Below are 22,900 nucleotides of genomic sequence, written 5' to 3' on the forward strand. Positions count from 1 at the left end.
ATGTTGTCATTTTATTGTAGCAGTTGTATACAGTGTTTTACTATCAAAAAAAAGCTTTAGTTGTGCTGTCTGTTTTATGTCTGTACTAATGTTATTACCAGCAGCTAAACTCAGACTCACGATACTCTACACACAGAAACCCAACAGACTTTTGACAATAAAATAAACATTTGTTTATGCTGATTGAAAATGTCCAATATGTCGATTTCCAGTCCGCCGGTGGAATGGAATGCCAGTGTACTGCGAGAGAGGGTGCAAATAAATTGGGGTGCAAAATCTTTAAACACAACATACAATTTTACAGCTAGGATTCGTTTAAGCTGTTCTTATTTTTAAGGATCAAAATGATTATGCATTTAGTCTTTTTTAGCTCCCTCACTTGACCCTACTGCTATAGTGCTCATATTAGTGTGCCAGCAATCATAAGATACAGCGCAAATGAACTTAAATTATTTGCATATTACCTTAATGCTTAAAACAAATAAAGTAGTGCACATAAATATGCAGCAAATGCCTTTTACAGGATTAAAAGAATGGTAAATTAAACAGAAAATGAGAATCATAAAGCTTTCTTTAAAAAAAAAAAAAAATTTTTAAATATCGATGTGTTATGTGAGGATTTGCTAGTCCTGAACTGCAAGTAGTTCTGTGTTAATGTCTGTACCTGTGAGTGCCAGTAGAGGTCTGCATTGTGCTGCATTTGAAACTTCATCAACTACATGAAACATTTCAAGAGCGGTTTACCTTTTAATAAAGCTGTTTGCCTTTCACAGTCTTACTTAACAATCTCTCCCTCTCTTACCTCCCTCTCCCTCTCTCCTTCTGTCGAGCCAAACATGATTTTATGGATATTCTAATTATCCAGATCCTTCATGCTGTCCAGACCTGCCTGATGCCTTCGGATGCGCTGCCTCTGGATGGAGCGCTCATCTACTCCAATTCCACATGGACATTCTCACTGTGGTTGCTGGGATTATGGTTGCTACTTTGGCCCTGGGACTGCAATCACCACATCCAGTTTTGCACTCGGGTCTCCCTTGAACAGTGGACTAGTTCAACAAACAGACTTCATATAAAACCATAATGAACTTTCCTTTACTTTTACACTATCAGTTGTTACCCAGATGAGGACGGGTTCCCTTCTGAGTCTGGTTCCTCTCAAGGGTTCTTCCTCTTAACATCTTAGGGAGTTTTTCCTCGCCACTGTCGCCACCAGCTCGCTCAATTGGGATAAATTCACACATTTAAAATCTGTATCCAGTGTTTATATATTTCTGTAAAGCTGTTTTGAGACCATGACCATTGTAAAAAGCACTATACAAATAAAATAAAATTGAATTGAATAATCCCTCCAAAATCCTTGCTGGTTTATCCTGCAGGTATCCCCATCACCATCTTAAAGGCTATTGCATTACTGTATTGGGTTTGGCAAGGGCAGCCACTGAGAGTGCATTTTCAGTTCTTGATTACTTAAAATTCAGTGTATTTGTAAAAAAGCAGAGATGAGGGGATATGAATGATCAGCAGACTTCATTAGGCTGTATCGCATTCTGACATGGGAATCTACACCCATCACCCATAACATTAAAACCACCTGCCTAATATTGTGTAGGTCCCCCTTGTGCCACTAAAACAACTCTGACCCATCAAGGCATGGACTCCACGGGACCTCTGAAGGTGTGCTGTGGTCTCTGGCACCAAGATGTTAGCAGCAGATCCTTTAAGTCCTGTAAATTGCGAGGTGGGGTCTCCATGGATCCTCCATGGATGCTCAATCAGATTGAGATCAGAGTTCAAGTCAACACCTTGAACTCTTTGTCATGTTCCTCAAACCATTCCTGAACAATTTTTGCAGCGTGATATGGCACATTATCCTGTCATTTGGAAACACTGTTGCCATGAAGGGGTGTGCTTGGTCTGCAACGATGTTTACATATGTGGAACGTGGAAAGTAACATCCACATGAATGCCAGGACCCAATGTTTCCCAGCAGGACACTGCCCAGAGCATCACACTGCCTCCGCTGGCTTGCTTTCTTCCCATAGTGCATCCTGGTGCCACCTCTTCCCCAGGAAAGTAACACACACGCACCCAGCCATCCACATGATGTAAAAGAAAATGTGATTCATCAGACCAAGCCACTTTCTTCCATTGCTCCATGGTCCAGTATTGATGCTCACATCAATTGTAGGCTCTTTCAGCAGTGGACAGGGGTCAGCATGGGCACTCTGTCCGGTCTGTGGCTACACAGCCCCCTAAGCAGCAAGCTGCGATGCACTGTGTTCTGACATCTTTCTATCATAGCCAGCATTAATTCTTTCAGCAGTTTGTGCTACAGTAGCTCTTCTGTGGGCTCAGACCAGATGGTCTAGCCTTCACTCCACATGCACATCAATAAGCCTTGGGCACCCATAAACCTGTCTCTGGTTCACTCATCATTTTTTCCTTGAAAGAGTTTTGGTAGGAATTAACTACCACATACCAGGAACACCCCACAAGACCGGTAATTTTGGAGATGCCCTGACCCAGTCATTTAGCCATCACAATTTTCCCTTGTCAAAGTCACACACATACTTACGCTTGCCCATTTTTCTGGCTTCCAACACATCAACTTACTGAATGTTCACTTGCTGCCTAATATATCCCTCCACTTGACAAGTGCCATTGCAATGAGAAAATCAATGTTATTCACTTCACCTCTCAGTGGTTTTAATGTTATGGCTGATCGTTGTATGTGTGTTCAGTTCTCAGGAATAAAGAATGTTTGATGTCAAATGTTCTTACCCAAAATCTTAAATGATCAACTTCATGTTGAAAGTTAATTGACATGCACAAAGCGACACCTGCAAAAGTTTGTGTCTACGTGTCAACCTAGCTACCCATTGATACTCATGCTGAGGCAAAAAAAACAAAAAAAACAACAACAATTTTTGCTACAAAAGTGTTTCATTCAAAGTTATGACCCAGTTCATGTTAATACACCTCACACATCTTTTTGATAGCATGTCTATCATCTGTGGGAGCCCATTACAACTGAATGGAACAACATTGGCATATCCATGGACTACATTATTTTAGAAAAATTAAAGGAGAAGCTGTTCTGTAGTAACTTGCATGTTGCTTCATTCTTTACTTTTTTGTTAACCTTTTATTCATTGATTAAATACAATTTTTGGACAAGCAAATAAAAAATGTGCATGAGATTTAGTATTGAATGAAAAGCATCAAGCAAATAAGGACTGAAACAACACGCAACTTAAAAATTTTAAACACTTTGTGGCAAACAGAATCTCCGTGTCACGTAATGGAAGTTGAGATGGATGCTAGTGCAGAATTTTCCAGTTTAATAAAGAACAAAACCAAATACAAAAAGACACTATGACCTTGAAGCAAAACACTATGGCAAAACTAAGCATAAACCAGAAACGTAAACACAGCAACAAGAACCATCAGCAGACTCTGGCATGAGCATAACTTGGTTGTCCGTCTCAGACGAGCATGGAGGCTGAATGACGTTCTCCGTCGACTTGGCATGCTGGAAGAGATCCACAGGTCCTCCCTACCTGGGAGATGGTTCAAGCCTGTTTGGAAGGCTCCCATTTTGCATACCCCTTGACAGAATACATCACGTCGAGCCATTCCCGATTGGCTTCTATGAGGGAGACGTTTCCCTGTTTCTCCCACTTCGGCTTCTCCCTCTCGTACAGGGCCTCTTGGACCCTGAAAAATTCTGCTGCATCCAAGTTCATGGTCTCACGTTCTGTCACATAATGGAAGTTGAGACAGATGCAAGTGCACAATTTTCCAGTTTAATAAAGAACAAAACCAAATACAAAATACACTATGGCCTTGAAGTAAAACACTATCGCAAAACTAAACATAAACCAGAAATGTACACACAGTATCAAGAACTACACCAAAGAAAGACAAACATGAGCCCAAAAGTGCAGTGCAAACTGTGACTATATACACGATGCTTGATTAACAGGAACATGATTCAGGTGCAGGTGGTCATGGGACTGTGATGCAGTGGCTGCTGGGAACTGTAGTTCAGAGTTCCTTCTCTGATTACATGACACTCTGCCCTTTTTTGCCCCAGAAAATAGTGGGAGAGTATTTTCATTAGTGAAGCTATTAGCTAAATAGTTTATTAGCTGTTTTTTTTTCCCATTCGTTATTTCACTTACAAGTAAGCAGGTAAAAGCTTGAGAGTTTCAAGTATGGCATTTACGTTTGGAAGAATTGTTTTCCTCAAAACCAGAAAAAACTGATTTAACTTTGCCAAAAATGTCTAAAGCAAATCATTCATTTACATAGGGTGTGTACAGTAAATAGAGGTTGAGGTGATTTTGCCAAGAAAAACATGTTCCTGGATCAACATCCTTTGTTGATCCTGGATCAACATTTCCATCGACCAATCACAGCCCTCTGATGTCATCAGTGTGTAACAAACAACGCTGCTTCAAAACCATTTGGTCTTTCCCTCCCTTTTTACCTGACCAACAAGAGGTAAGTTATTTTGTGCATTTCTTTTTATAACCCAAAATGTATTATTTATACGTTTTGATAAAATTAAAAATTCCTGAAATTCAACAATCACATGGCATAATGTAATACAGTGTTGAACTGCTGTAGCTAGTAGACAATTACATAGAACAGGTTTGTGCTAATTAGCTAATGCCTGAGTTTAATTAGCTTGATAACCCCTTGCAGTGTTTGTGTTTTGTACACAAATCGTCTGGGTTGCGCATGTAACCCTGTTCCCTGAGAAGGGAACGAGATGTTGCGTTTAGCATAACACAATGGGATCGTCCTTGCGCGCGACCAGCATCTGAAGCTTGTGTAAAATCATGCCTATTTATAGGCCTGCCGTGATCAGGTGACGTGGCAATTAAGTGCGTCGCGTGAATTGCGCCATCAGCCTCTATTATCTGAAGCGAAGACACAATTCACAGGCCTGCCCTGGTATGACAAAGCTATGCAATGTCTCATTCCCTTCTCAGGGATCAGAGTTACATGCGTAACCCAGACGCAGCTCGACATTGCGTTTAGCATAACACTATTACAACGAGAATACCCACTCCGTCATACCGAGGTTACCGTCTGTTCAAAAAGACCCAAGCCTGAGGGTCAATGCAAGACACTTGAGCCCGGGGTGGGATGAATGTCCAGGCTGTATTATCGAATGAATGTGTGTGGTGTAGACCACCCTGCAGCAGCACACACATCCTGTAAGGATACCCCTTTGGACAAATCCTTCGAGGAGGCCACCCTCCTAGTAGAATGAGCCCTTCTGCCCAGAGGCATAGCAAGACTGTGCGCCTCATAAGCGATAGAGATTGCTTCCACTATCCAATTAGAGATGCGCTGCTTTGACACAGCATCACCTCTACTGTTGCCGCCAAAGCAGACCAGCAGCTGCTCCGACTTACACCATTGGCCAGAGCAGTGGACGTAAGTACAGAGAGCCCTTACTGGACCCAGCAGGTGCATTCTCTCTTATTCCGGTGTGAGGAACGGAGGAGGACAGAAAGCCTGCAACACCACAGGCTGGGCGTGATGTAGATGTAGGCACTTTAGGAATATAATCCAGCCTGGGATACAGGAAGGCCTTGGCTAACCCAGTAGTATAGTCAAGGCAGGAAGGGGCAACAGAGAGAGCTTTTAGATCTCCTACTCGCTTGAGAGATGTCAGGGCAGCAGAAGAGCTACCTTTTAAGTCAGAAGCTTCTCAGAAGCTGACTCTAAGGGCTCAAATGGGGCCCGTGACAGTCCTTCCAGGACCACCGAAAGGTCCCAGGAAGGTATCTGCAGCCGGCAGATGGGTCTCAGCTGCCTGAGTCCACGCATAAACCTCGATGTTAGAGGATGTTGCCCCACAGAGGCTCCATCAAAAGGGGCGTGGCTGACCGAAATGGTGGCTACGTAAAGCCTGATTGTAGAAGGAGCCCACCCGCTGAGAACATTCTTGTAAGAACTCCAGGACTGTAGCTATTGCGCAGTTCACTGGGTCTAGCTGGCGTTCCTCACACCACAAGACAAAAAGCCACCACTTGAGCACATACAATTTCCTCATGGATGGTGCTCTAGCATTCAACATGGTCTCTACAACCTCAGTTGTGAGACCAGAATCTATGAGCTGGTGCCCCTTATTGGCCAGACCCACAGTTTCCATAGTTCCAGCCTGGCTAAATCAGCCCTCAGGCTTGAGACAGTAGATCCCTGCGGATGGGAATCTCCCAAGGAGTGCCATCTAGCAGGTATATTATCTCTGAGAACTATATTCAAACTGGCCAATAAGGTGCTACTAGCAGCAGACCTAGACAGTCTTGGCAAACTCTCGCTAGAACTTGTGGGAGCAGAGCGATCAGGGGAAAGGTGTACAGATGTGACCTCGGCCACATGTGCACCATGGCTTCCAGCCCTGATTGTGCGAGAGGAGGGAGGGCGAACCACAGCAGGCAGTGTGTTGTCTCCTTGGGGGCAACGCATCCACTCTCACTTGGCCAAACCTCCGCCATACAGACTCCACCACTTGTGGATGGAGCCACCCATCCCTGGGCCTCAGCCCCTGCCTCAGCAGGATGTCTGCCCCAACATTCCAGTTCCCCGGACACTGCACTCACTGACAAAACTTTCCCTCTGCCCAGAGAACAATCAGTTGCGCCTGCCTGAACAGCCTGGATCCTCCATGGTGGTCAATATATGAGACCACCGCCGTGTTGTCTGTAAACACATGGTGACCTCTCAGTTGAGGACAAAGGAATTTCAGTGCTAGAAATATGGACCTCATTTCTAGGCAATTTATTTGCCACTCCAGATGAGGGCTGCTCCAGAGACCATGAGCTGAACAGCTGTCTAAGACCACGCGCCAGCCCGTGAGGGAGGTGTCTGTCATTACCGTCTTGCGCTAAGGAGACACCCCTAGAGTGTGACACTAATTACTCTCAGAGTTTTCGTCCTCGGACGATACCCCCAACTTCTCAGCCACCACTGAAACAGTCTCCTGTGCAATAGGCCCAATGGTATGATGTTGGCTGCTGCTGCCATAAGCTGCAATAGTCTCCCATAGAGACTGGAGGGGATGACAAGATCCAGCTTTATCTTGCTCAATGTTGATAGGATTGACCCTACGCATGTTGGGGATAGAAATGCCCTCATTGTAATAGAATCCTTATAACCCCGAGAAAAGTTGTCCACTGCACTGGAGAAAGCATACTTTTCTGAGGTTCAACCTGAGCCCCAAGCTCTTCATGTGGGCGAGAACAACATCTCGATGTTGAAGCGCCTGTTCCCTAAATCGTGCTAGAATTAGCCAGTCGTCCAGGTAGTTTAGTACATGGATGCCCTGGAGTCACAATGGATCCAGAATGACATCCATGCACTTTGTGAAGGTGCGAGGGGATAAAGCTAGCCCAAGGGAAGAACCTGATCTTGGTATGTTTCCCCTCCAACCCAAACCCCAGGAACTTCCTGTGACTGGGTGATATTTCTAAATGGAAATATGCACCTTTTAGATCTATCATCACAAACCAGTCCTCAAACTGAATCTGTGGAACGATAAGTTTGGGTGTCAGCATCTTGAACCTGTATGTTCGAAGAGTACAGTTCAGATGACACAGATCTAAAATCGGTTGCATATGCCTCTATTTTTTTTTTTGCGGACCAGGAAATAACGGCTGTAAAAAGCTCCCTCCTTCAGGGAACGAGGTACATGTTCTATGGCCCCTTTGTCCAAGAGGGATCTTACTTCTTGTGCTAACGTCAGGCTCTGGTCTGTGCTGACTACTGTGGTGAGCACACCTCTGAACCGGGGGGGTCAAGCTCTGAACTGGACCCTGTAACCCATTTCTGCAGTAGACAGTACCCATGGAGACAAATTTGGCAGTAGTTTCCATGCTGCCAGACGGTCTTTTAGTGACGTTAACTATTCCACATTCTATTGGAGGGAAAGCATCAATTTTTTGTTGCCCTGTGACAGCTCGCTGACCAGAGAACACTGAAAACTTGTGACAGCCTTATCTAGGGGAGGCCCTACAGTAGCAATGGGGGCTAACTGCCCTAACAACCTCATGCCCCATGATACATCCCTCCACAGCCCCTCAGGACCGCTCCTCTTTGTCTACTTGGCCTTTATGACCATTCTCAGATCAGGCCTAGTAGCAGGGACTGAGGCCGCCTGGTTCCCCTGGCTGTCTGCGGGGGGTTGGCGGGCTGCTGTACTTGCCTTCTGTGTCTCCCTCGCACTACGCTGGCCCGGTCTCCACTCGTGGATGCCCGGGTGAACTCGACACAACAGGGAAGGAACTGGCTGAATGCTCACTCAGTAGGTCTGCTTGGTAGGCCTGCAACACTGTCATTGTCTGCAGTGACCCACTACAGCATAGGCCTTGCCCACCTATGCCACGGTGCCTTACATGGCTTGGATGGGAAAGCCAGCCCACCTAATTTACGACAAAAATCCGACATTGTGGGGTTATAAATACGACTTATGCATCATTTTCCCCCAGAAGCCTGATAGTTTCTCATGTACTTCTGGAAAAAAGGGGAGTTTTCTGTAGTTTGAGGGATTTACTTTCACTGGGGAGAAAAAAGCTCATCCAGCCTTAGTAATCAATTCAAGCAGCTCTTTATATGCTGGTCTCAGTTTTTAGCACACCCGTCTGGCTCCTCAGTGTCAGACAGGAATTATTTTGTGTGTGTGTGTGTGTGTGTGTGTGTGTGTGTGTGTGTGTGTGGCGGGGGGGTTGTTTTTTTTTTTTGCTTTCCATCGGAAGGAGGAGTCGTGACGCGAGCTCCAAAATCCAGCCGAGTGCATCTGAAATTATTTGATAATGGTATTTTGGAAACTTTGTTTATCATGCTAATTCGGAATAGTGACAACGGTCCTGGATCAACATTACATCAACATCAACATAGCAATGATGGTCCTGGATGAACATCAGCAAATGTACAACATATTGAGATGATTATGATGGTCCAGGGTCAGCATTTGTGAATACAGTATATCCCAAGTATATCAATGAATTCATGTATTTTGGATCAACCTTTTTCTTTGATGTTTTCAAAGACAATGGAGATTATTATTATCCTTGATTAATCCTTGATTACCCTATTCAAAAGGTTAGTAATAAATCATTCACTTTTGGAAATATACTGTGTCTGGACTCAAACCACATGAATCAGGGATGCAAAATCTGCTTAAATCAGGGATGCAAAATCTGCTTAAAAATTATTAGTAAATTGTATTCATTTCTTAAGAAAGACTGTAAGGGATGATCAAGCTAACTAAACTCAGGCATTAGCTAATTAGCACAAACCTGCTCTATGTAATTGTCTACTAGCTATGGTAGTTCAACATTGTATTACATTATGCCATGTGAGTTGAATTTCAGAAATTTTTCATTTTATAAATACATATAAATAATACATTTTGGGCTATATAAAGAAATGCACAAAATAATTACTTCTTGTCAGTCAGGTAAAAAGGGAGGGAAAGACCAAATGGTTTTGAAGCAGTATTGTTTGTCACACACTGGTGACATCAGAAATTGATGGAAATGTTGATCCAGGAACATGTCTTACTTGGCAAAAATCACCTCAACCGTAAATATGTGGAAGCACCCTGTCTTGCATTGAATGGAAAAGGTTAGCATCCATAAAAAGAATGAATAATATTTCCAGTACAGTAATTTTGCTATTTATTTCATCTTACCATCTCTCAGCATATTATTATAGTCACTAGTTACCTTGAACTGTTTGTTTTGTTTAGATGTGCTAAGTGAGGCGCCCTCTGCTGGAACCAAGAAGCTCAACATGTTCAAACTACATTGGACTGAACACATCATGGAGATAAATCTCAAAACTATTGTTTTAAAATCACAAGTTAACATAGTTTTATGGGTATGCATCAAACAAAAATGAGTAATAGTGTGTCATTAGGCAGTAGAGTGTGCATTCAACCATTATTAGCATCTTTAAAGCACTTACTGAGAGCACATACTGTATATCTTTGTCTGAGATTATTCTGAACAATTCCACCCAAAAGCCAAAACCATTAAGAAATGACGTTAAAGACATTAAGTAAGGAAAGAAGGGAAAGCCGTTATAGGCTGGGGGTCAGAGTGGGAAAAGGCAGGAAAATTAATAAGTGTGTACAAAGAAAAGAAAGAAAGAATGGAAGGTCTGTAAGAGCTGAGTACGAGAAAAAAGACAGGAAAATGAAAACGAGTGAGTGTGCAAAGGAAAGAAAGAAAACATGTATAGGACTATAGGAAGTGAGCAAGAGTAAAATGGAGAAAAAAGAAAGAAAGAAAGAAAGAAAGAAAGAAAGAAAGGTCTGTAAGAGCTGAGTAAGACAAAAAAAGACAGGAAAATGAAAAAGAAGAAACAAAAAGAAACAAACAAAGATATATAGGAAGTGAGCAAGAGAACAATGAAGGAAAATGAATGAAAGAAAGAAAGGTCTGTAGGAAGGTAGGAGGAGAAAAAGGAAAAAAGAAAGTGTGAAAAAAAGAAAGTGTGCAAATTAAAGAAAGACAGAAAAACAAAGGTGAGTAAGAGAAAATTTGAGGGAAAACAAAAGATCAGAAAGAAAAAAGTAAGAAAGGTCTGTAAGAGAAAAAAGACAGGAAAATGAAAAAGAGAGAGTGTACAAAGGAAAGAAACAAACAAACAGGTATATAGGAAGTGAGCAAGAGAAAAATGGAGGGAAATGAAGGAACGAAAGAAAGAAAGGTCTGTAGGAAGGAAGGAGGAGAAAAAGACAGGAAAGGGAAAAAATAAAGTGTGCAAACTAAAGAAAGACAGAAAAACAAAGGTGAGTAAGAGAAAATTTGAGGGAAAACAAAAGATTAGAAAGAAAAAAAAAGAAAGAAGGGAAGAAAGAAAGGTCTGTGAGAAAAAAGACAGGAAAATGAAAGAGAGAGAGGGAGTGCAAAGGAAAAAAGAAAGAAACAAACAAATAAAAGGTATGTAGTAAGTGAGTAGGAGAAAAATGGAGGAAAATAAAAGAGTGTCAAGAAAGAAAGGTCTGTGTGAAGAAAGGAGGAGAAAAAGACAGGAAAGAGTGCAAAGGAAAGAAAGAAAGTGCCTTCACGAAGAAAGACTAAGAAGAGAAATATAGTACGAGGGACGGGAGAACAAAGAGGTGAAATGAAAGGGGAAGAAAAGGTTAGCTCATCTCTTGAGCATGGGGTCAGTTTACTTTTGTTTTTCTGACGTAACTGAACCCGGACTCGGCGATAGCGCGTGCGTCGAGTACACTGTCACGCGCGCGCACGCACGCGCACGCACGCACCCAGACCTGTCTGTCACTCAGTGTTGAGCGTCCGCGCGCGAGGCAGCACCAGCAGAAACAGCAGCAGGAGTAACATCAGTAGCATTTATTGGGAACGTGAAAGCGCAAAACCGGGCGAAACTGGAGCAGACCGCGAGAAACCCGCCTAACCTGCCGTGGGGCGCAGCGGCCGCGCAGCCGCCCGTGTGGACTGATGTGCTGGCGGAAATGTCACGGCACATCTACATCCGCAACAAGATCGGCGAGGGCATCCAGGCGCCCATATTCCAGGTGAAGCCCGTGAGCGCGCTGCACACGCCTCCTGTTCTCAAGCTCAAAAGTGCAGTTGAGTCGATTTAACTTATGCTCCAGTTTATTGCATTCCTCCAGTCTGCTTATCTAGGTTTGAGTTCATTTTTATTTATTTGTGCTTTATTCTAGCTATAAATTAGGACTCACAGTGAATATCCTCATGTTGTATACACAGATGAGTTAATTCACTATGCTCTCTTTATATTTCAAACTTTACTTAAAACTGTTCATGTTAACACAAGTTACCATTTTTCCTACCATTTTGTGTAATATTTATATATATATATATATATATATATATATATATATATATGTATATGTATATATATATATGTGTGTGTGTATATGTGTATATATATATATATATATATATATATATATATATGTGTGTGTGTGTGTATATATATATATATATATATATATATATATATATATATATATATATATATATATATATATATATATATATGTATGCGTTATTCCTTCATTGTTGAATTTACGCTTCATTTGCAGCCACCTGGACACAAACACACACGCACACAAATGCTGCTATGTTATTCGTTCAAAACTGTCTGTGTTTATTCGACACTGAGTGATTTTCCTGTGCCCGCATACATTTTACAAAGGAATATTGGTGTTTGCTTTGTGCAGCCTCCACTTTAGCTACACCGAGATCGCTGACGGTTACTGACCACAGGAGGAACATCCTATTTGGTGGCGTTAGTGAAATGAGCACAGTGACCCACTTTGACTTGGCCCTGTTTTAACAAAACTCGGAGAAGAATGATCAGCTGCTGTCTCGGCTCACGTTCCCCGATGACTCACGGAAATGGATCAAATGAGGACTTCCTAATTAACCTAGCCCACAGAGGATGCTATTCGTGGCCACGTTGCTTTAGGTGGAGGGAGGGTGGTCCGACTGGGAGGGATTCTGTGGTATAAAGTTAAACGGGAAATGTATTGAGTGTTCAGTGACAAATGGTGCCAACTGATACGTGTATGTCCATCCATCCATCTTCTGTACCGCTTATCCTTTTCTTCAGGGTCACGGGGAACCTGGAGCCTGTCCCAGGGAGGACATCCTGGACAGGGTGCCAGTCCATCGCAGGGCACAGTCACATACACACTCACACACCCATTCATACACTACGGACACTTTGGACACGCCAATCAGCCTACCATGAATGTGTTTGGACTGGGGGAGGAAACCGGAGTACCCGGAGGAAACCCCCACAGCACGGGGAGAACATGCAAACTCCACGACCCTGGAGGTGTGAGGCGAACGTGCTAACCACTAAGCCACCGTGCGCCCTGATACGTGTATGTGTTTTTATTAAATCACGTATCACACAAGGTAACAGGTTGTTTAATGTCAGAACTTAAATATTTCAAGAGCTCTATTGAGTTGGTTTTTGTTTGCGTCCTTGCTTTTTTATGAATGTATGAACGATTGAATGTCACTGATTCGGTGTTAATACGTAAAATGATTCTGGTGGTCCATGGAGGGCCCAAGGCTTAGTGGTTGGCACGTTTGCCTCAACCACCGGAGTTGGGAATTCAAATCCCGCCTCTGTCCCTGTGTGTGCAGAGTTTGCATGTTCTTCCTGTGCTTCAGGGGTTTCCTCCAGGTACTCCGAGTCCCAGATATGCACTGTAGGCTGATTTGGCATTTCCAGATTGTCCATAGTATGTGAATGTGTGTGCGATTCTGCCCTGTGATGGGTTGGCACCCCGTCCAGTGTGTCTCCCGCCTTGTGCCCTGAGTTCCCTGGGATAGACTCCAGGCTCCTCGTGACCATGTGCAGGATAAGCGGTACAGAAAACTAATTGATAGATGGATTCCAGTGGTCCAGGATGGCTGCTCCACTTTGCAGTGAGGTTTACTGTAAACAAATAACACATCGCCTACATCACAGAGACTGTACGTGTAACTTGTTGCAGTTTAAGGTGTACAGTTTGTAGTGTGGGCGTGAATTTAAAGATACAGTCTCGGTGGTACATATATCCATAACCTGTATCTACATTAGCCAAAATATACATTAATGCAATACTAAAAAGCAAACATTTGACACACTGGAAAATCAAATACAACTCCCCCCTCCAAACTATTCATTGAAGGCTGTGTACTGCAACTGGAACACTGAGTTCAATCCTAAAAATCCCAGAATTAACACACTGCCACTGCTGGGCTTTTGGCCCTGCTCAGCTCTAAGCTTGGATTGTATTTAGCCTCACTTGTAAGCTGCTTCAGTATGTACCAGATCAAGAAATGTAAATTTGAGAATGAAGTACAAGGGCTATTTTTTTTCCCCCGTGCCTTTATTATGACCATTTGTATAGATGTTCAGTGGCAATAGTTGCATTTTTTTTTTTTTTGGCATATTGCTGTTTGCATAGAAACCGTTTGAAAATTGTAAAAATTTTGTGAGAAATGGCATTTACACATTATGTGACTTTTTGCATTATTTTTGGTCATGTTTTTGTCATTTTGAAACACTTGAGTGATGTATTTTCAAGTGTTTTTTTTTACTTTGTCCAGAATACATAAGCAATCATTTCAATATTTTCAATCATTCAGACATCTCATCTGTTCATCCTTTCTATATATAGAAATAAAGTTCTGTTGTTAAATCATGCTGAGTTGCTCTTTGCTGCCCTCTCAGGTGAACAGAGGAACGTACTCGAGACGGAGTCGCCTTAAACGCTCCGATGGCAGCACCACCTCCACCAGCTTCATCCTCAGACAGGTGAGCTCATCTCCTTTCTTCATCAGCGAGCAGTCTACATGCCGATCTATTACAATAATTTATAGGTTGATTGCGGATGATGGATGCTAATAACATTTTTTGCTGCTGTGTTGCTTTTCTGATAAACTGAAAGTACTGTTATCAGAGTCAGAAATTGTTTATTCACCAGCTGGAATTTGACTTGGGGAAATTAGTACAAGAATATGTTGGCATGTCAACGCGCCTCCACTGCATCTCATACAAACAACTTACAATTGTATATGGTAAAATGGTAAATGGCGCACTTATATAGCGCTTTACACTGTGTCTCATTCACCTACTCACACACCAATGGTAGCAGAGCTGCCATGCAAGGCGCTAACTTGCCATCGGGAGCAACTTGGGGGTTCAGTGTCTTGCCCAAGGACACTTCGGCGTGTGGAGTCACGTGGGCCGGGAATCGAACTGTCAATCCTATGATTAGTGAACAACCCGCTCTACCACCTGAACCACAACTGCCCCATATGAGTATATGCCCTGTATATGAGTGTAATTTAACACATACAAATAACCAGAGGTAATAAATTACAGAAAATCTCTATTTAAGTAAAAGTGTGGTTACTCATCAAAATACATTCTCTGGAAAATGCTGAAGTGCAGTTTCAAATTCTTCTATCAAGTGAAAGTAGAAAATTATTTATAAAAGTATTACATTTATTCAAAGTATGAAAGTAAACGTATGAAAGGAACATTGGAAAACATTGGAAAACATTGACATAGTTGGACAAACGAACATTTGATCATCTTTGATACAGTGCCTATTAATAAAGTTGATATACTTGAACTAGGGCGCACGGTGGCTTAGTGGTTAGCATGTTCTCCTCACCTCCAGGGTCGGGGTTCGATTCCCACCGTGGCCCTGTGTGTGTGGAGTTTGCATGTTCTCCCCGTGCTGCGGGGGTTTCCTCCGGGTACTCCGGTTTCCTCCCACAGTCCAAACACATGCATGGTAGTCTGATTGGCGTGTCCAAAGTGTCCGTAGTGTGTGAATGTGTATGTGATTGTGCCCTGCGATGGATTGGCACCCTGTCCAGGGTGTACCCCGCCTTATGCCCGATGCTGGGTATTTATTTATTTTACATTTCACTGCATTCTTTTAAATGTCTGAATGTTCACTTAGCTGTTAGACACTTAGACTGGCTAGAAAGACTTTTTATTATATTGCTGATACTTTTTTTAAAAATTGGTTTTATTGTATTTTATTATTTTAGTAATTTATTGTCTTTTGTTATGTTATTAGTTTGTCCTGAATAATTGCTTGAGGACAATGTTTTATAAGAAGTTATTAATGGCTTTTTATGTGATATTTATATAAACATTTAACTTCTGAAATAAAAGTGTTTACAACATTACCATGTTCTTTTACAAGTATATAGACTGTGTCAAAGTGATATGATATTAAACTTCTAAAATAATATGTAGATTTGGGCCTCCATGCCCATATCTTATACCGTATATGATATGAGTGGAAGGCGGTGAGGCCCACATCAATATTTTTTCAGGGGGCCCAGAACTCCCTATCTACAGTCCTGGGATTGGCCCTGCTAGACCATTCATACCAGACACTCCTAGCAAAAGTAAATAGTAGAAATTGGCTGACCTGTTTGGCTGACCTGTTTGATGTCTGGTTGTTAGTACACCAGAGGTTTCTTTATTTTTCAGGACATTTGAAATTGTTGTATTTGCTATGCTCGATGCTTGTGCAATGCCTTTGATTGATTTCCCCTCTTTTCTCACCTTCAAAATGGCTTGCTTTTCTCCTATACACAGCTCTCTGGTCTTCATGTTGGTTTATCCTTTTTAACAACAGTTTTCACAGGTGAAACCCAGGGCTTAAAATAAGAATGGGGGGCTACTTTAAGTACTACTGTGCATCTCATCCTCATGGACTGGGCCAGATTTGTCAGTTCTTGCTGTGAGATGTTACCCCACTCTTTCACCAAGACCTTTGCAAGTTCTCGATCACGTCTGGGGGGACACATGCTTACATGTAATTTTCCACTGCAAGGACAATCAGCTCTCTTTGCTGACTCCCTGTAGCACTGTCGTAAGCCTAGTTCACACTACACGGTTTTAAGCCCGATTTGCAAGTCGCCGACACTCGCCCATTGGCAGTCGATTGTTATGTGTGAACTTCTGAAAGACGCATCAAAGAGGCTCGCCGGGGCATCACCGACACCAGACAGATATTTGGCACGCTAAATATATGGAGCTGTCTGGCGACTCCACGTCCTGCGGTGTGAAAAGTGTCATCACTGGCAGTGATTGCGGCGACGAGCTACAGTCAATGAGACAGCAAGGCACAGGGTGAGGTCTCCGTGAGGAACGGAAACCCATGAAACCTATGGCAGAAGCATAAGGGGGAGAAGCTGTACAACTTTTAAAATTTTTTTACTCACCTCCAACTCTCTCTGTAGCACACACAATCCCTGCTGCCAGCGTGTGTTAATCCATTCTTTCATCCACTTTCTTTGTCTTTTCCTTTTTGGGGTTTCTTCAGCACAAATCATTGCACAAACAGCTCACAACGCTCGTTTCTGTCCTACGTCCATCTTCAAATAAACAACTCCTGTTTCGCACGTGGTTTTCGCGTCATATACCCGTGTCACTTCTCGCGTGTGTTTTTGTGACAAAACGTAGTTCGGACATCAGATCGAGTCATCGGGTGACAGAGTCGTTGACAGATCATCTAGTCTGAACACCACAACGACTTCAAGACTTCCGATTACAAAACAGCAAGTCGTGTAGTGTGAACAGCACAGCGATCTGCCAACGCACAAAGTCGTGTAGTGTGCACTAGCCTTTAGGCATCGAACATTACAGGCATTACAGTTTATTGCTCTGGCCACATCTGCAGTCCTCATGCCTCCCTGCAGCAGGCCTATGGCATGTTCACGCAGGTGATCAAGCCCCCTAGGCATTTTTCTTCTGGTGTTTTTCAGAGTCAGTAGAAAGGTCTCGTTAGTGTCCTCAGTTATTGTAACTGTGATGTTAATTAACTACCACCTGTAAACTGTTAGTGTCTTAAGGACTGTTCCATAGGTGCAATAATTGTTTATAGTTCATTGAACAAGCATGAAAATCATTGTTTAAACCCTTTCCAATTAAAGATCTGTAAAGCTTATTTAGATTTTTGACCACTCTTCCATGCAATATTCTTTCAGTTTCAAGATGTTTGAGGGTTTTCATGCATGTACTGGCCGTTTCACATCCCCCCACAACATTTCAATGGGATTCAAATCCAAGCTTTGACTAGGCTATTCCATAACCCTTTCAGTTCAGCTTCAACTTTTGGACAGATGGCCTCACATTATCTTCAAGCACTATGTGACATGATGCAGAATTCATAGTTGAATGAATACAAGCTGTCCAGTCCTTGAGGCAGTGAAGCAACCCCAAACCATAACATTTCCACCACCGTGCTTCACAGTTGGTATGAGGTGCTTCTCCTGAAATGCTGTCTTTGGTCTGCGCCAAACATGTCTACTGTTATTGTTGCCAAACAACTCTATATTTGATTCATTTGTTCCAAAAGGCCTGGTCTATATGCTCATTGGCAAACTGTAGTCTTGCAAAGGCTTTTTCCTTGCATGCCTCACATGCAAGTCAAATTTGTGCAGTTTCTTTCTGATTGTAGAAACATACACTTTGACACCAAAAGTTGCAAGATTGGTAGATCCTGTGATGAAATCTGATGGTTCTTGGAGTCTTCTTTTTGCATTAGATGGTCTGCTCTTGGGCTGAATGTGCTGGGACGGCCAGTCCTGCATAAATTGGCAGCCGTTTGAAATCTGCGCCACTTGTTGATTGTTTTCCTTAAGGTGGAATTTTTAAATCCCTTTCCAGACTCATAGGCATCCACATGATGACACCACACACCTCAATATCAAAGGGAACACCAGACAGTAGATATAAGATGGGTATAAATAAGACCGGTTCCACTTGCACTCCCTAAGCAGGTTCTGATCACTGGCACCCAATCTTGAACACCTGGTTCAAATTATATGGATTTGACGGTGTGATAAATGTAAGGGTGTACATGTGACTGATCTGGGTTTTTTTTTTTTGAGAATTTAAATTGTGAAAATTACTACAAAATGTAAATTTTATGTGTCATTTGATAGAGTGTAACAGGTTTTTTAATAGGCACTTTCAAAGAGGACCAAATGTTTGCTTCTTCAAATATGTCAAACAAAAACAATTTCCATGGAGTGTACTTGTTTTTACATCTGATTGTGTATATATAGTCCACAATTATGAATATACCAACATCATATATTCTTTATTTACATAAATGTTTACATTTTTTTCTGAAGGGAATTTCCTTGAATGTCTGCTTACTATTTTTATGCTCTTACTAATCAGATGTAAGAGGAACAAATGAACAAATTGTGCTCAAATTGTCTGAACACTTATCACAGGTGATCTAGTGACAACATTCTCATTGATGTTTTTTTTTTTTTTTTTTTTTTTGTGCAAATCTAATTATAGAGCAAGCCTTCCTATTCATCAAGGATAGCCCAGGTAGTGTTGTCAGATTCAATCTGAGGTCAGTGCAGTGTAACAGTGTGGACTACACAGCGCAAATTAGGCTTATTACTGTACATTGAACCCCCATCAGAAAACATCTACCGCTTCACAGCCAAGGAGAATATGCGTCATCACCTGCTTGGCCAATCAGGATTGAGCTAACCAAGTGTGTCATCAGTCTCAGACTGAGGAAGGGTTCTCTCTTTCTCTCTCTCGTTTCTCCCTTTCTCTATCTGTCCCCCTCTCTCTCTGTCTATCTGTCTCTCGGTGGTGCACGGAGCCATACGCATGTGCGTGTGCATGTATGTGTGTGTGTGTGTGTACTGAGGGATAATGAAATGCAAGCATTGTGCAGCCTCCGGGGAGCTTCTCCCAGCCTCAGGATGTGAGAGAATCGGAGGCTGAACCAGGGATCTTCTCCAAGCTGCAGGCCAATCCTTCTATACGGGCCTGCCTTCTTTCCTTCTCTCTTTCTCACTCTCTCTCTCTCTCTCTCTCTCTCTCTATCTCTACCTTTCTCTCTTTCTCCATTCCATTTTCTGGCATCTCTTGCATTTTTCCTCCTCATCCTTCCTCTAGTGAGCGAGGGGATTGTCATCCCCCTCAACAACCCTTTTTTTTTTTTGGTGGTGGTGGTGTTGGTGGCTCTCTCCTCCTCCCCCACCTCTCCATCTCCACCTCCTCCCCGCTCTGTCTTTTTTTTTTTCCTTCTGTTCTTGAAGAGGATCTCTCTGGAATAGCAAACCTCCATGTATGACAATTTGTACCTGCATGGATTTGAAGACTCGGAGGCGGTGAGTGTGAGCGTTTTTGTTTTTCTTTCATTCTTTCCTTCCTGACTGAGATTTATTTTATTTTTTTTCGTTAAAGTCTATGTGTGTATTCAGACTGCTGCTGCTGCTGCTCTTGTATGTGTGCGATAAGCACTGGCTCAGCTGTGCTGCACACATAGGCCCTGGGAGATTCACTGTAACACGATATTCAGAGATGCATCCATCTGATCACTGGGGTGTACATGTTCAGTGGAGCCTGGTCCATCTGTATGTGTGTGTGTGTGTGTGTGTGTGTGTGTGTGTGTGTGTGTGTGTGTGTGTGTTCATATATATTATCAATAGTATACATTTACATTCAACTCTCGTTTTATTTTTTATCTCATATAAAGAGAATAACACCACTTCTTTCTCTATAGTGCAATGATTTGCATCATACTTATTTTTAAACTCAAGCTCGCTTTATATATCATGATAAAAGCTCTGGCTATCAGAAAGCTGCATTCGCCGTGGCTGTTTTAAAGCGCCAGAGCCCTGTTCCGGGCACGACTGGCCAGGTGATGATGTGTAGCGTGAAATGAGTCACATGGTTTACGTGGCCCTCTTGAACACCTGCTATCGCGCAAGGGAACAGAAAAAGCTACTGTGTGTGTCAGCAGGCGCTACGTGAGTTCCTGCTCGTGTGTCACGTGGTGTGATGTAACGTTCCCTGTGTGTTGTCACGATGAGAGATATTTTGGACAATGGTGCAAAGTGCTCTGTGTTTGTATCCAAATGTATCCAAATTTTTGTGGGTGGGTGTTGATTCACATGTGTAGAATGTGATTATGGCTCAAGACAAGAATGGCAGCAATATACTATTATACACATGGCATTCAAATGTAAATGAACCAAACATTTTCATTACTGGTTTAGCACTCAAAGTTTATTTAAGGAATAATCTACTGTATCTGTAGCAAGAAAAACAAGAAAGACACTGTACTGAAGAACAGAAAGAAAAGGCTGTAATGAAAGTCTAAGGGCAGTTGTTGGGGCAGTGGTAGTTCAGCGGTTAAGGTTCGGAGATAATGAATCTAAGGTTGTGGATTTAAGTCTATCAGAGGACTATTAGAGAATCTCAGTTGGGTCCTTTTAGCTCTAAACATCTTTGACTGTATGCGCTTTCAGTAAATTTACTTTAAATGAAAGTGATAAAAGTATAAATGCTGTTGGGGTGGTCAGTAAATGTTTATGCCTTTATCAGGGGTGGACAAATCGTACATTTTTTTAGTCTACAGAGCAAATAAAAGCTTAAGTGTTCTGCCCAGTCCTGTTTTGGATTCTCAGAAAGCTAACTCAGACTAAAAGTTGTTAACTGACTTAATGTAATAATGTATGCACAGCTGGCTTGCTCGTTAAGGGCATTAATACAGACTAATAAAGGAAACTAAGGAAGTCATAAAATAGCCTGGACACGATATCTGCTTGTCCAGGGCAACTAGAAACCTGATTTGTCCACCAACGTTTATAAATAGTTTCGAAATCTAAATATGTATATAACCTTTTAGAGGTGGTATATATATATATATATATATATATATACAATTAAATTTTTTTATAGATGGAAGAATTTGTGGTTATGCGTTACCAAAATGGTGATGGCAAACATTTTTCTTCCTTTTTTTTTTTTTTATTTACACAGGATTCCGTAATTGGGTCAACTTTTAACCCACTCGGAAAGGGAAACCCTCTTTTGTAGGGTTCTATATAGAACCTTTAAAGGTTTCTCCAGAAAGAAGTCTTTAGAGTGCTAGATGACACCTTTTTTTTCCCCAAGAGCAAAGCTCAAAGTAAAGAAGGAAGTGTTTCGTTTTTTTCCTTTTAATGGACCATGGAAAACCAGAAATAAACAGAATTACATTTACCATTATCCAGAACAACTTACATTTTATTTCATTTATACATCTGAACAGTTGAGGGTTAAGGGGTTGCTCACGAACCCAACAGTGGCAGCGCTGGGGTTTTGAACTCACGACCTGTTACTGTTAAGACATTTACTGTTAGACTGTAACAGTTATAGTGTTAAATTTGAACTATGTAGACGTTATAGGCTGTATTTATAGCTGAGTGTAGGGCTGTGCAATGCGGCCATATCAACTCTAGGGCACAGTATTAACCACAATGATTATCAGAGGAGAGACTGATGTTGATTTTCATTTTCTGGCAGAAAGCTTTCCAGACATGAAACATCTTCAGGGATACTTTAATATAAACTTCTTAAAAAATGATTTTGGCTGTGTCCATGGCAATGGGTGCTAGAGGTTTTAGATTATGATTAGTAAATCAGACAATGATTACTGAAATGGTAGTATAACCTTGGGAGATGGGTAGATCAGTGCTAAAATCAAGCACTATGTGAAACCATGAACAGTGAGGACTTGGTTATAGTTCTAATATACCTGCAGGTAGATGGCATGGGGTTCTAGACTGATTGGAGATGATTGTGCACAGATACATATGATGATGTATACCATACATACATTTTAATGTGTTCCCAATCAAATAGGAAATCAATCAGAATAAATTAGTTTAGCTACTCATAGATGAGTTTGTTTACAAAGGATTGGAAGACATGGAGGGGGCATTAACCAGGCCATAGGACATGACTAAATATTCACAGTGACTTGAAACTGTGATAACTGTGGCACAGGTTACATGTGTTGTTCAGACCACATTTAGTGAACATGCCTGTTACCCACACCACTTTTTATAGCACTGAAAGCACCAAGGGTAATGAAGATCGGAATTTCTTCATTTAAGGCCTATAAACGATGCAGGATCTGAGTCCACTATCCTAGGGGTGAGGTTGAGGGATGAATGTAGCCCAGAGCCTCTTTTACATAATCTGTCATATTCTTCTTTATTAGTCTCTGGGCTCTCATTTTGCACTGTATGACATAAAAGAAAAAGGCATACATCATGACAATGAAAGGTCCAAATTGTAAGTTCTCGATTTATTTTCCTCATGGGATATAGGAGATGGACGTTGTGAGGAGACACCCTGTGTACATAATTAGGGATATGCTATCCATTGCTATTTTTATTTAGTTAAAGGTTCACCATATAGACTACGGATGAGAGCAGGGATGAAAGGCACTTTTGAGTTGTTTGAGTTATACATCTCTTCAAGTATAAAGGTAAAAACTTCCCTGGAATCTGGTAGAGCTGAAAAGTAATAGGATTTT

The 22,900-nt window shown here is 41.9% G+C and overlaps 1 protein-coding gene across 3 annotated transcripts in view; it reads left to right on the top strand.

The window, feature by feature from the left end:
• The first annotated feature begins 9,486 nt into the window (after nucleotides 1-9,486).
• Nucleotides 9,487-22,900, top strand: part of cacnb4b (calcium channel, voltage-dependent, beta 4b subunit) — a 35,557-nt gene continuing 22,143 nt past the window's right edge. Inside the window, exons 1-3 of one of the 3 annotated variants that reach the window (XM_053684565.1) lie at nucleotides 9,487-9,648; nucleotides 9,773-11,569; nucleotides 14,254-14,337. In XM_053684565.1, coding sequence (XP_053540540.1) covers nucleotides 11,507-11,569; nucleotides 14,254-14,337 — 147 coding nt within the window. In that variant the 5' untranslated portion in view covers nucleotides 9,487-9,648; nucleotides 9,773-11,506. Of the gene's footprint in view, nucleotides 11,570-14,253; nucleotides 14,338-18,906; nucleotides 19,701-22,900 lie in introns of those variants that run through there. The other 2 variants (XM_017480776.3, XM_017480777.3) reach the window with 2 other exon arrangements.

This window comes from Ictalurus punctatus, chromosome 12 (genome assembly GCF_001660625.3).
Source record: "Ictalurus punctatus breed USDA103 chromosome 12, Coco_2.0, whole genome shotgun sequence".
Classification (NCBI taxonomy): domain Eukaryota; kingdom Metazoa; phylum Chordata; class Actinopteri; order Siluriformes; family Ictaluridae; genus Ictalurus; species Ictalurus punctatus.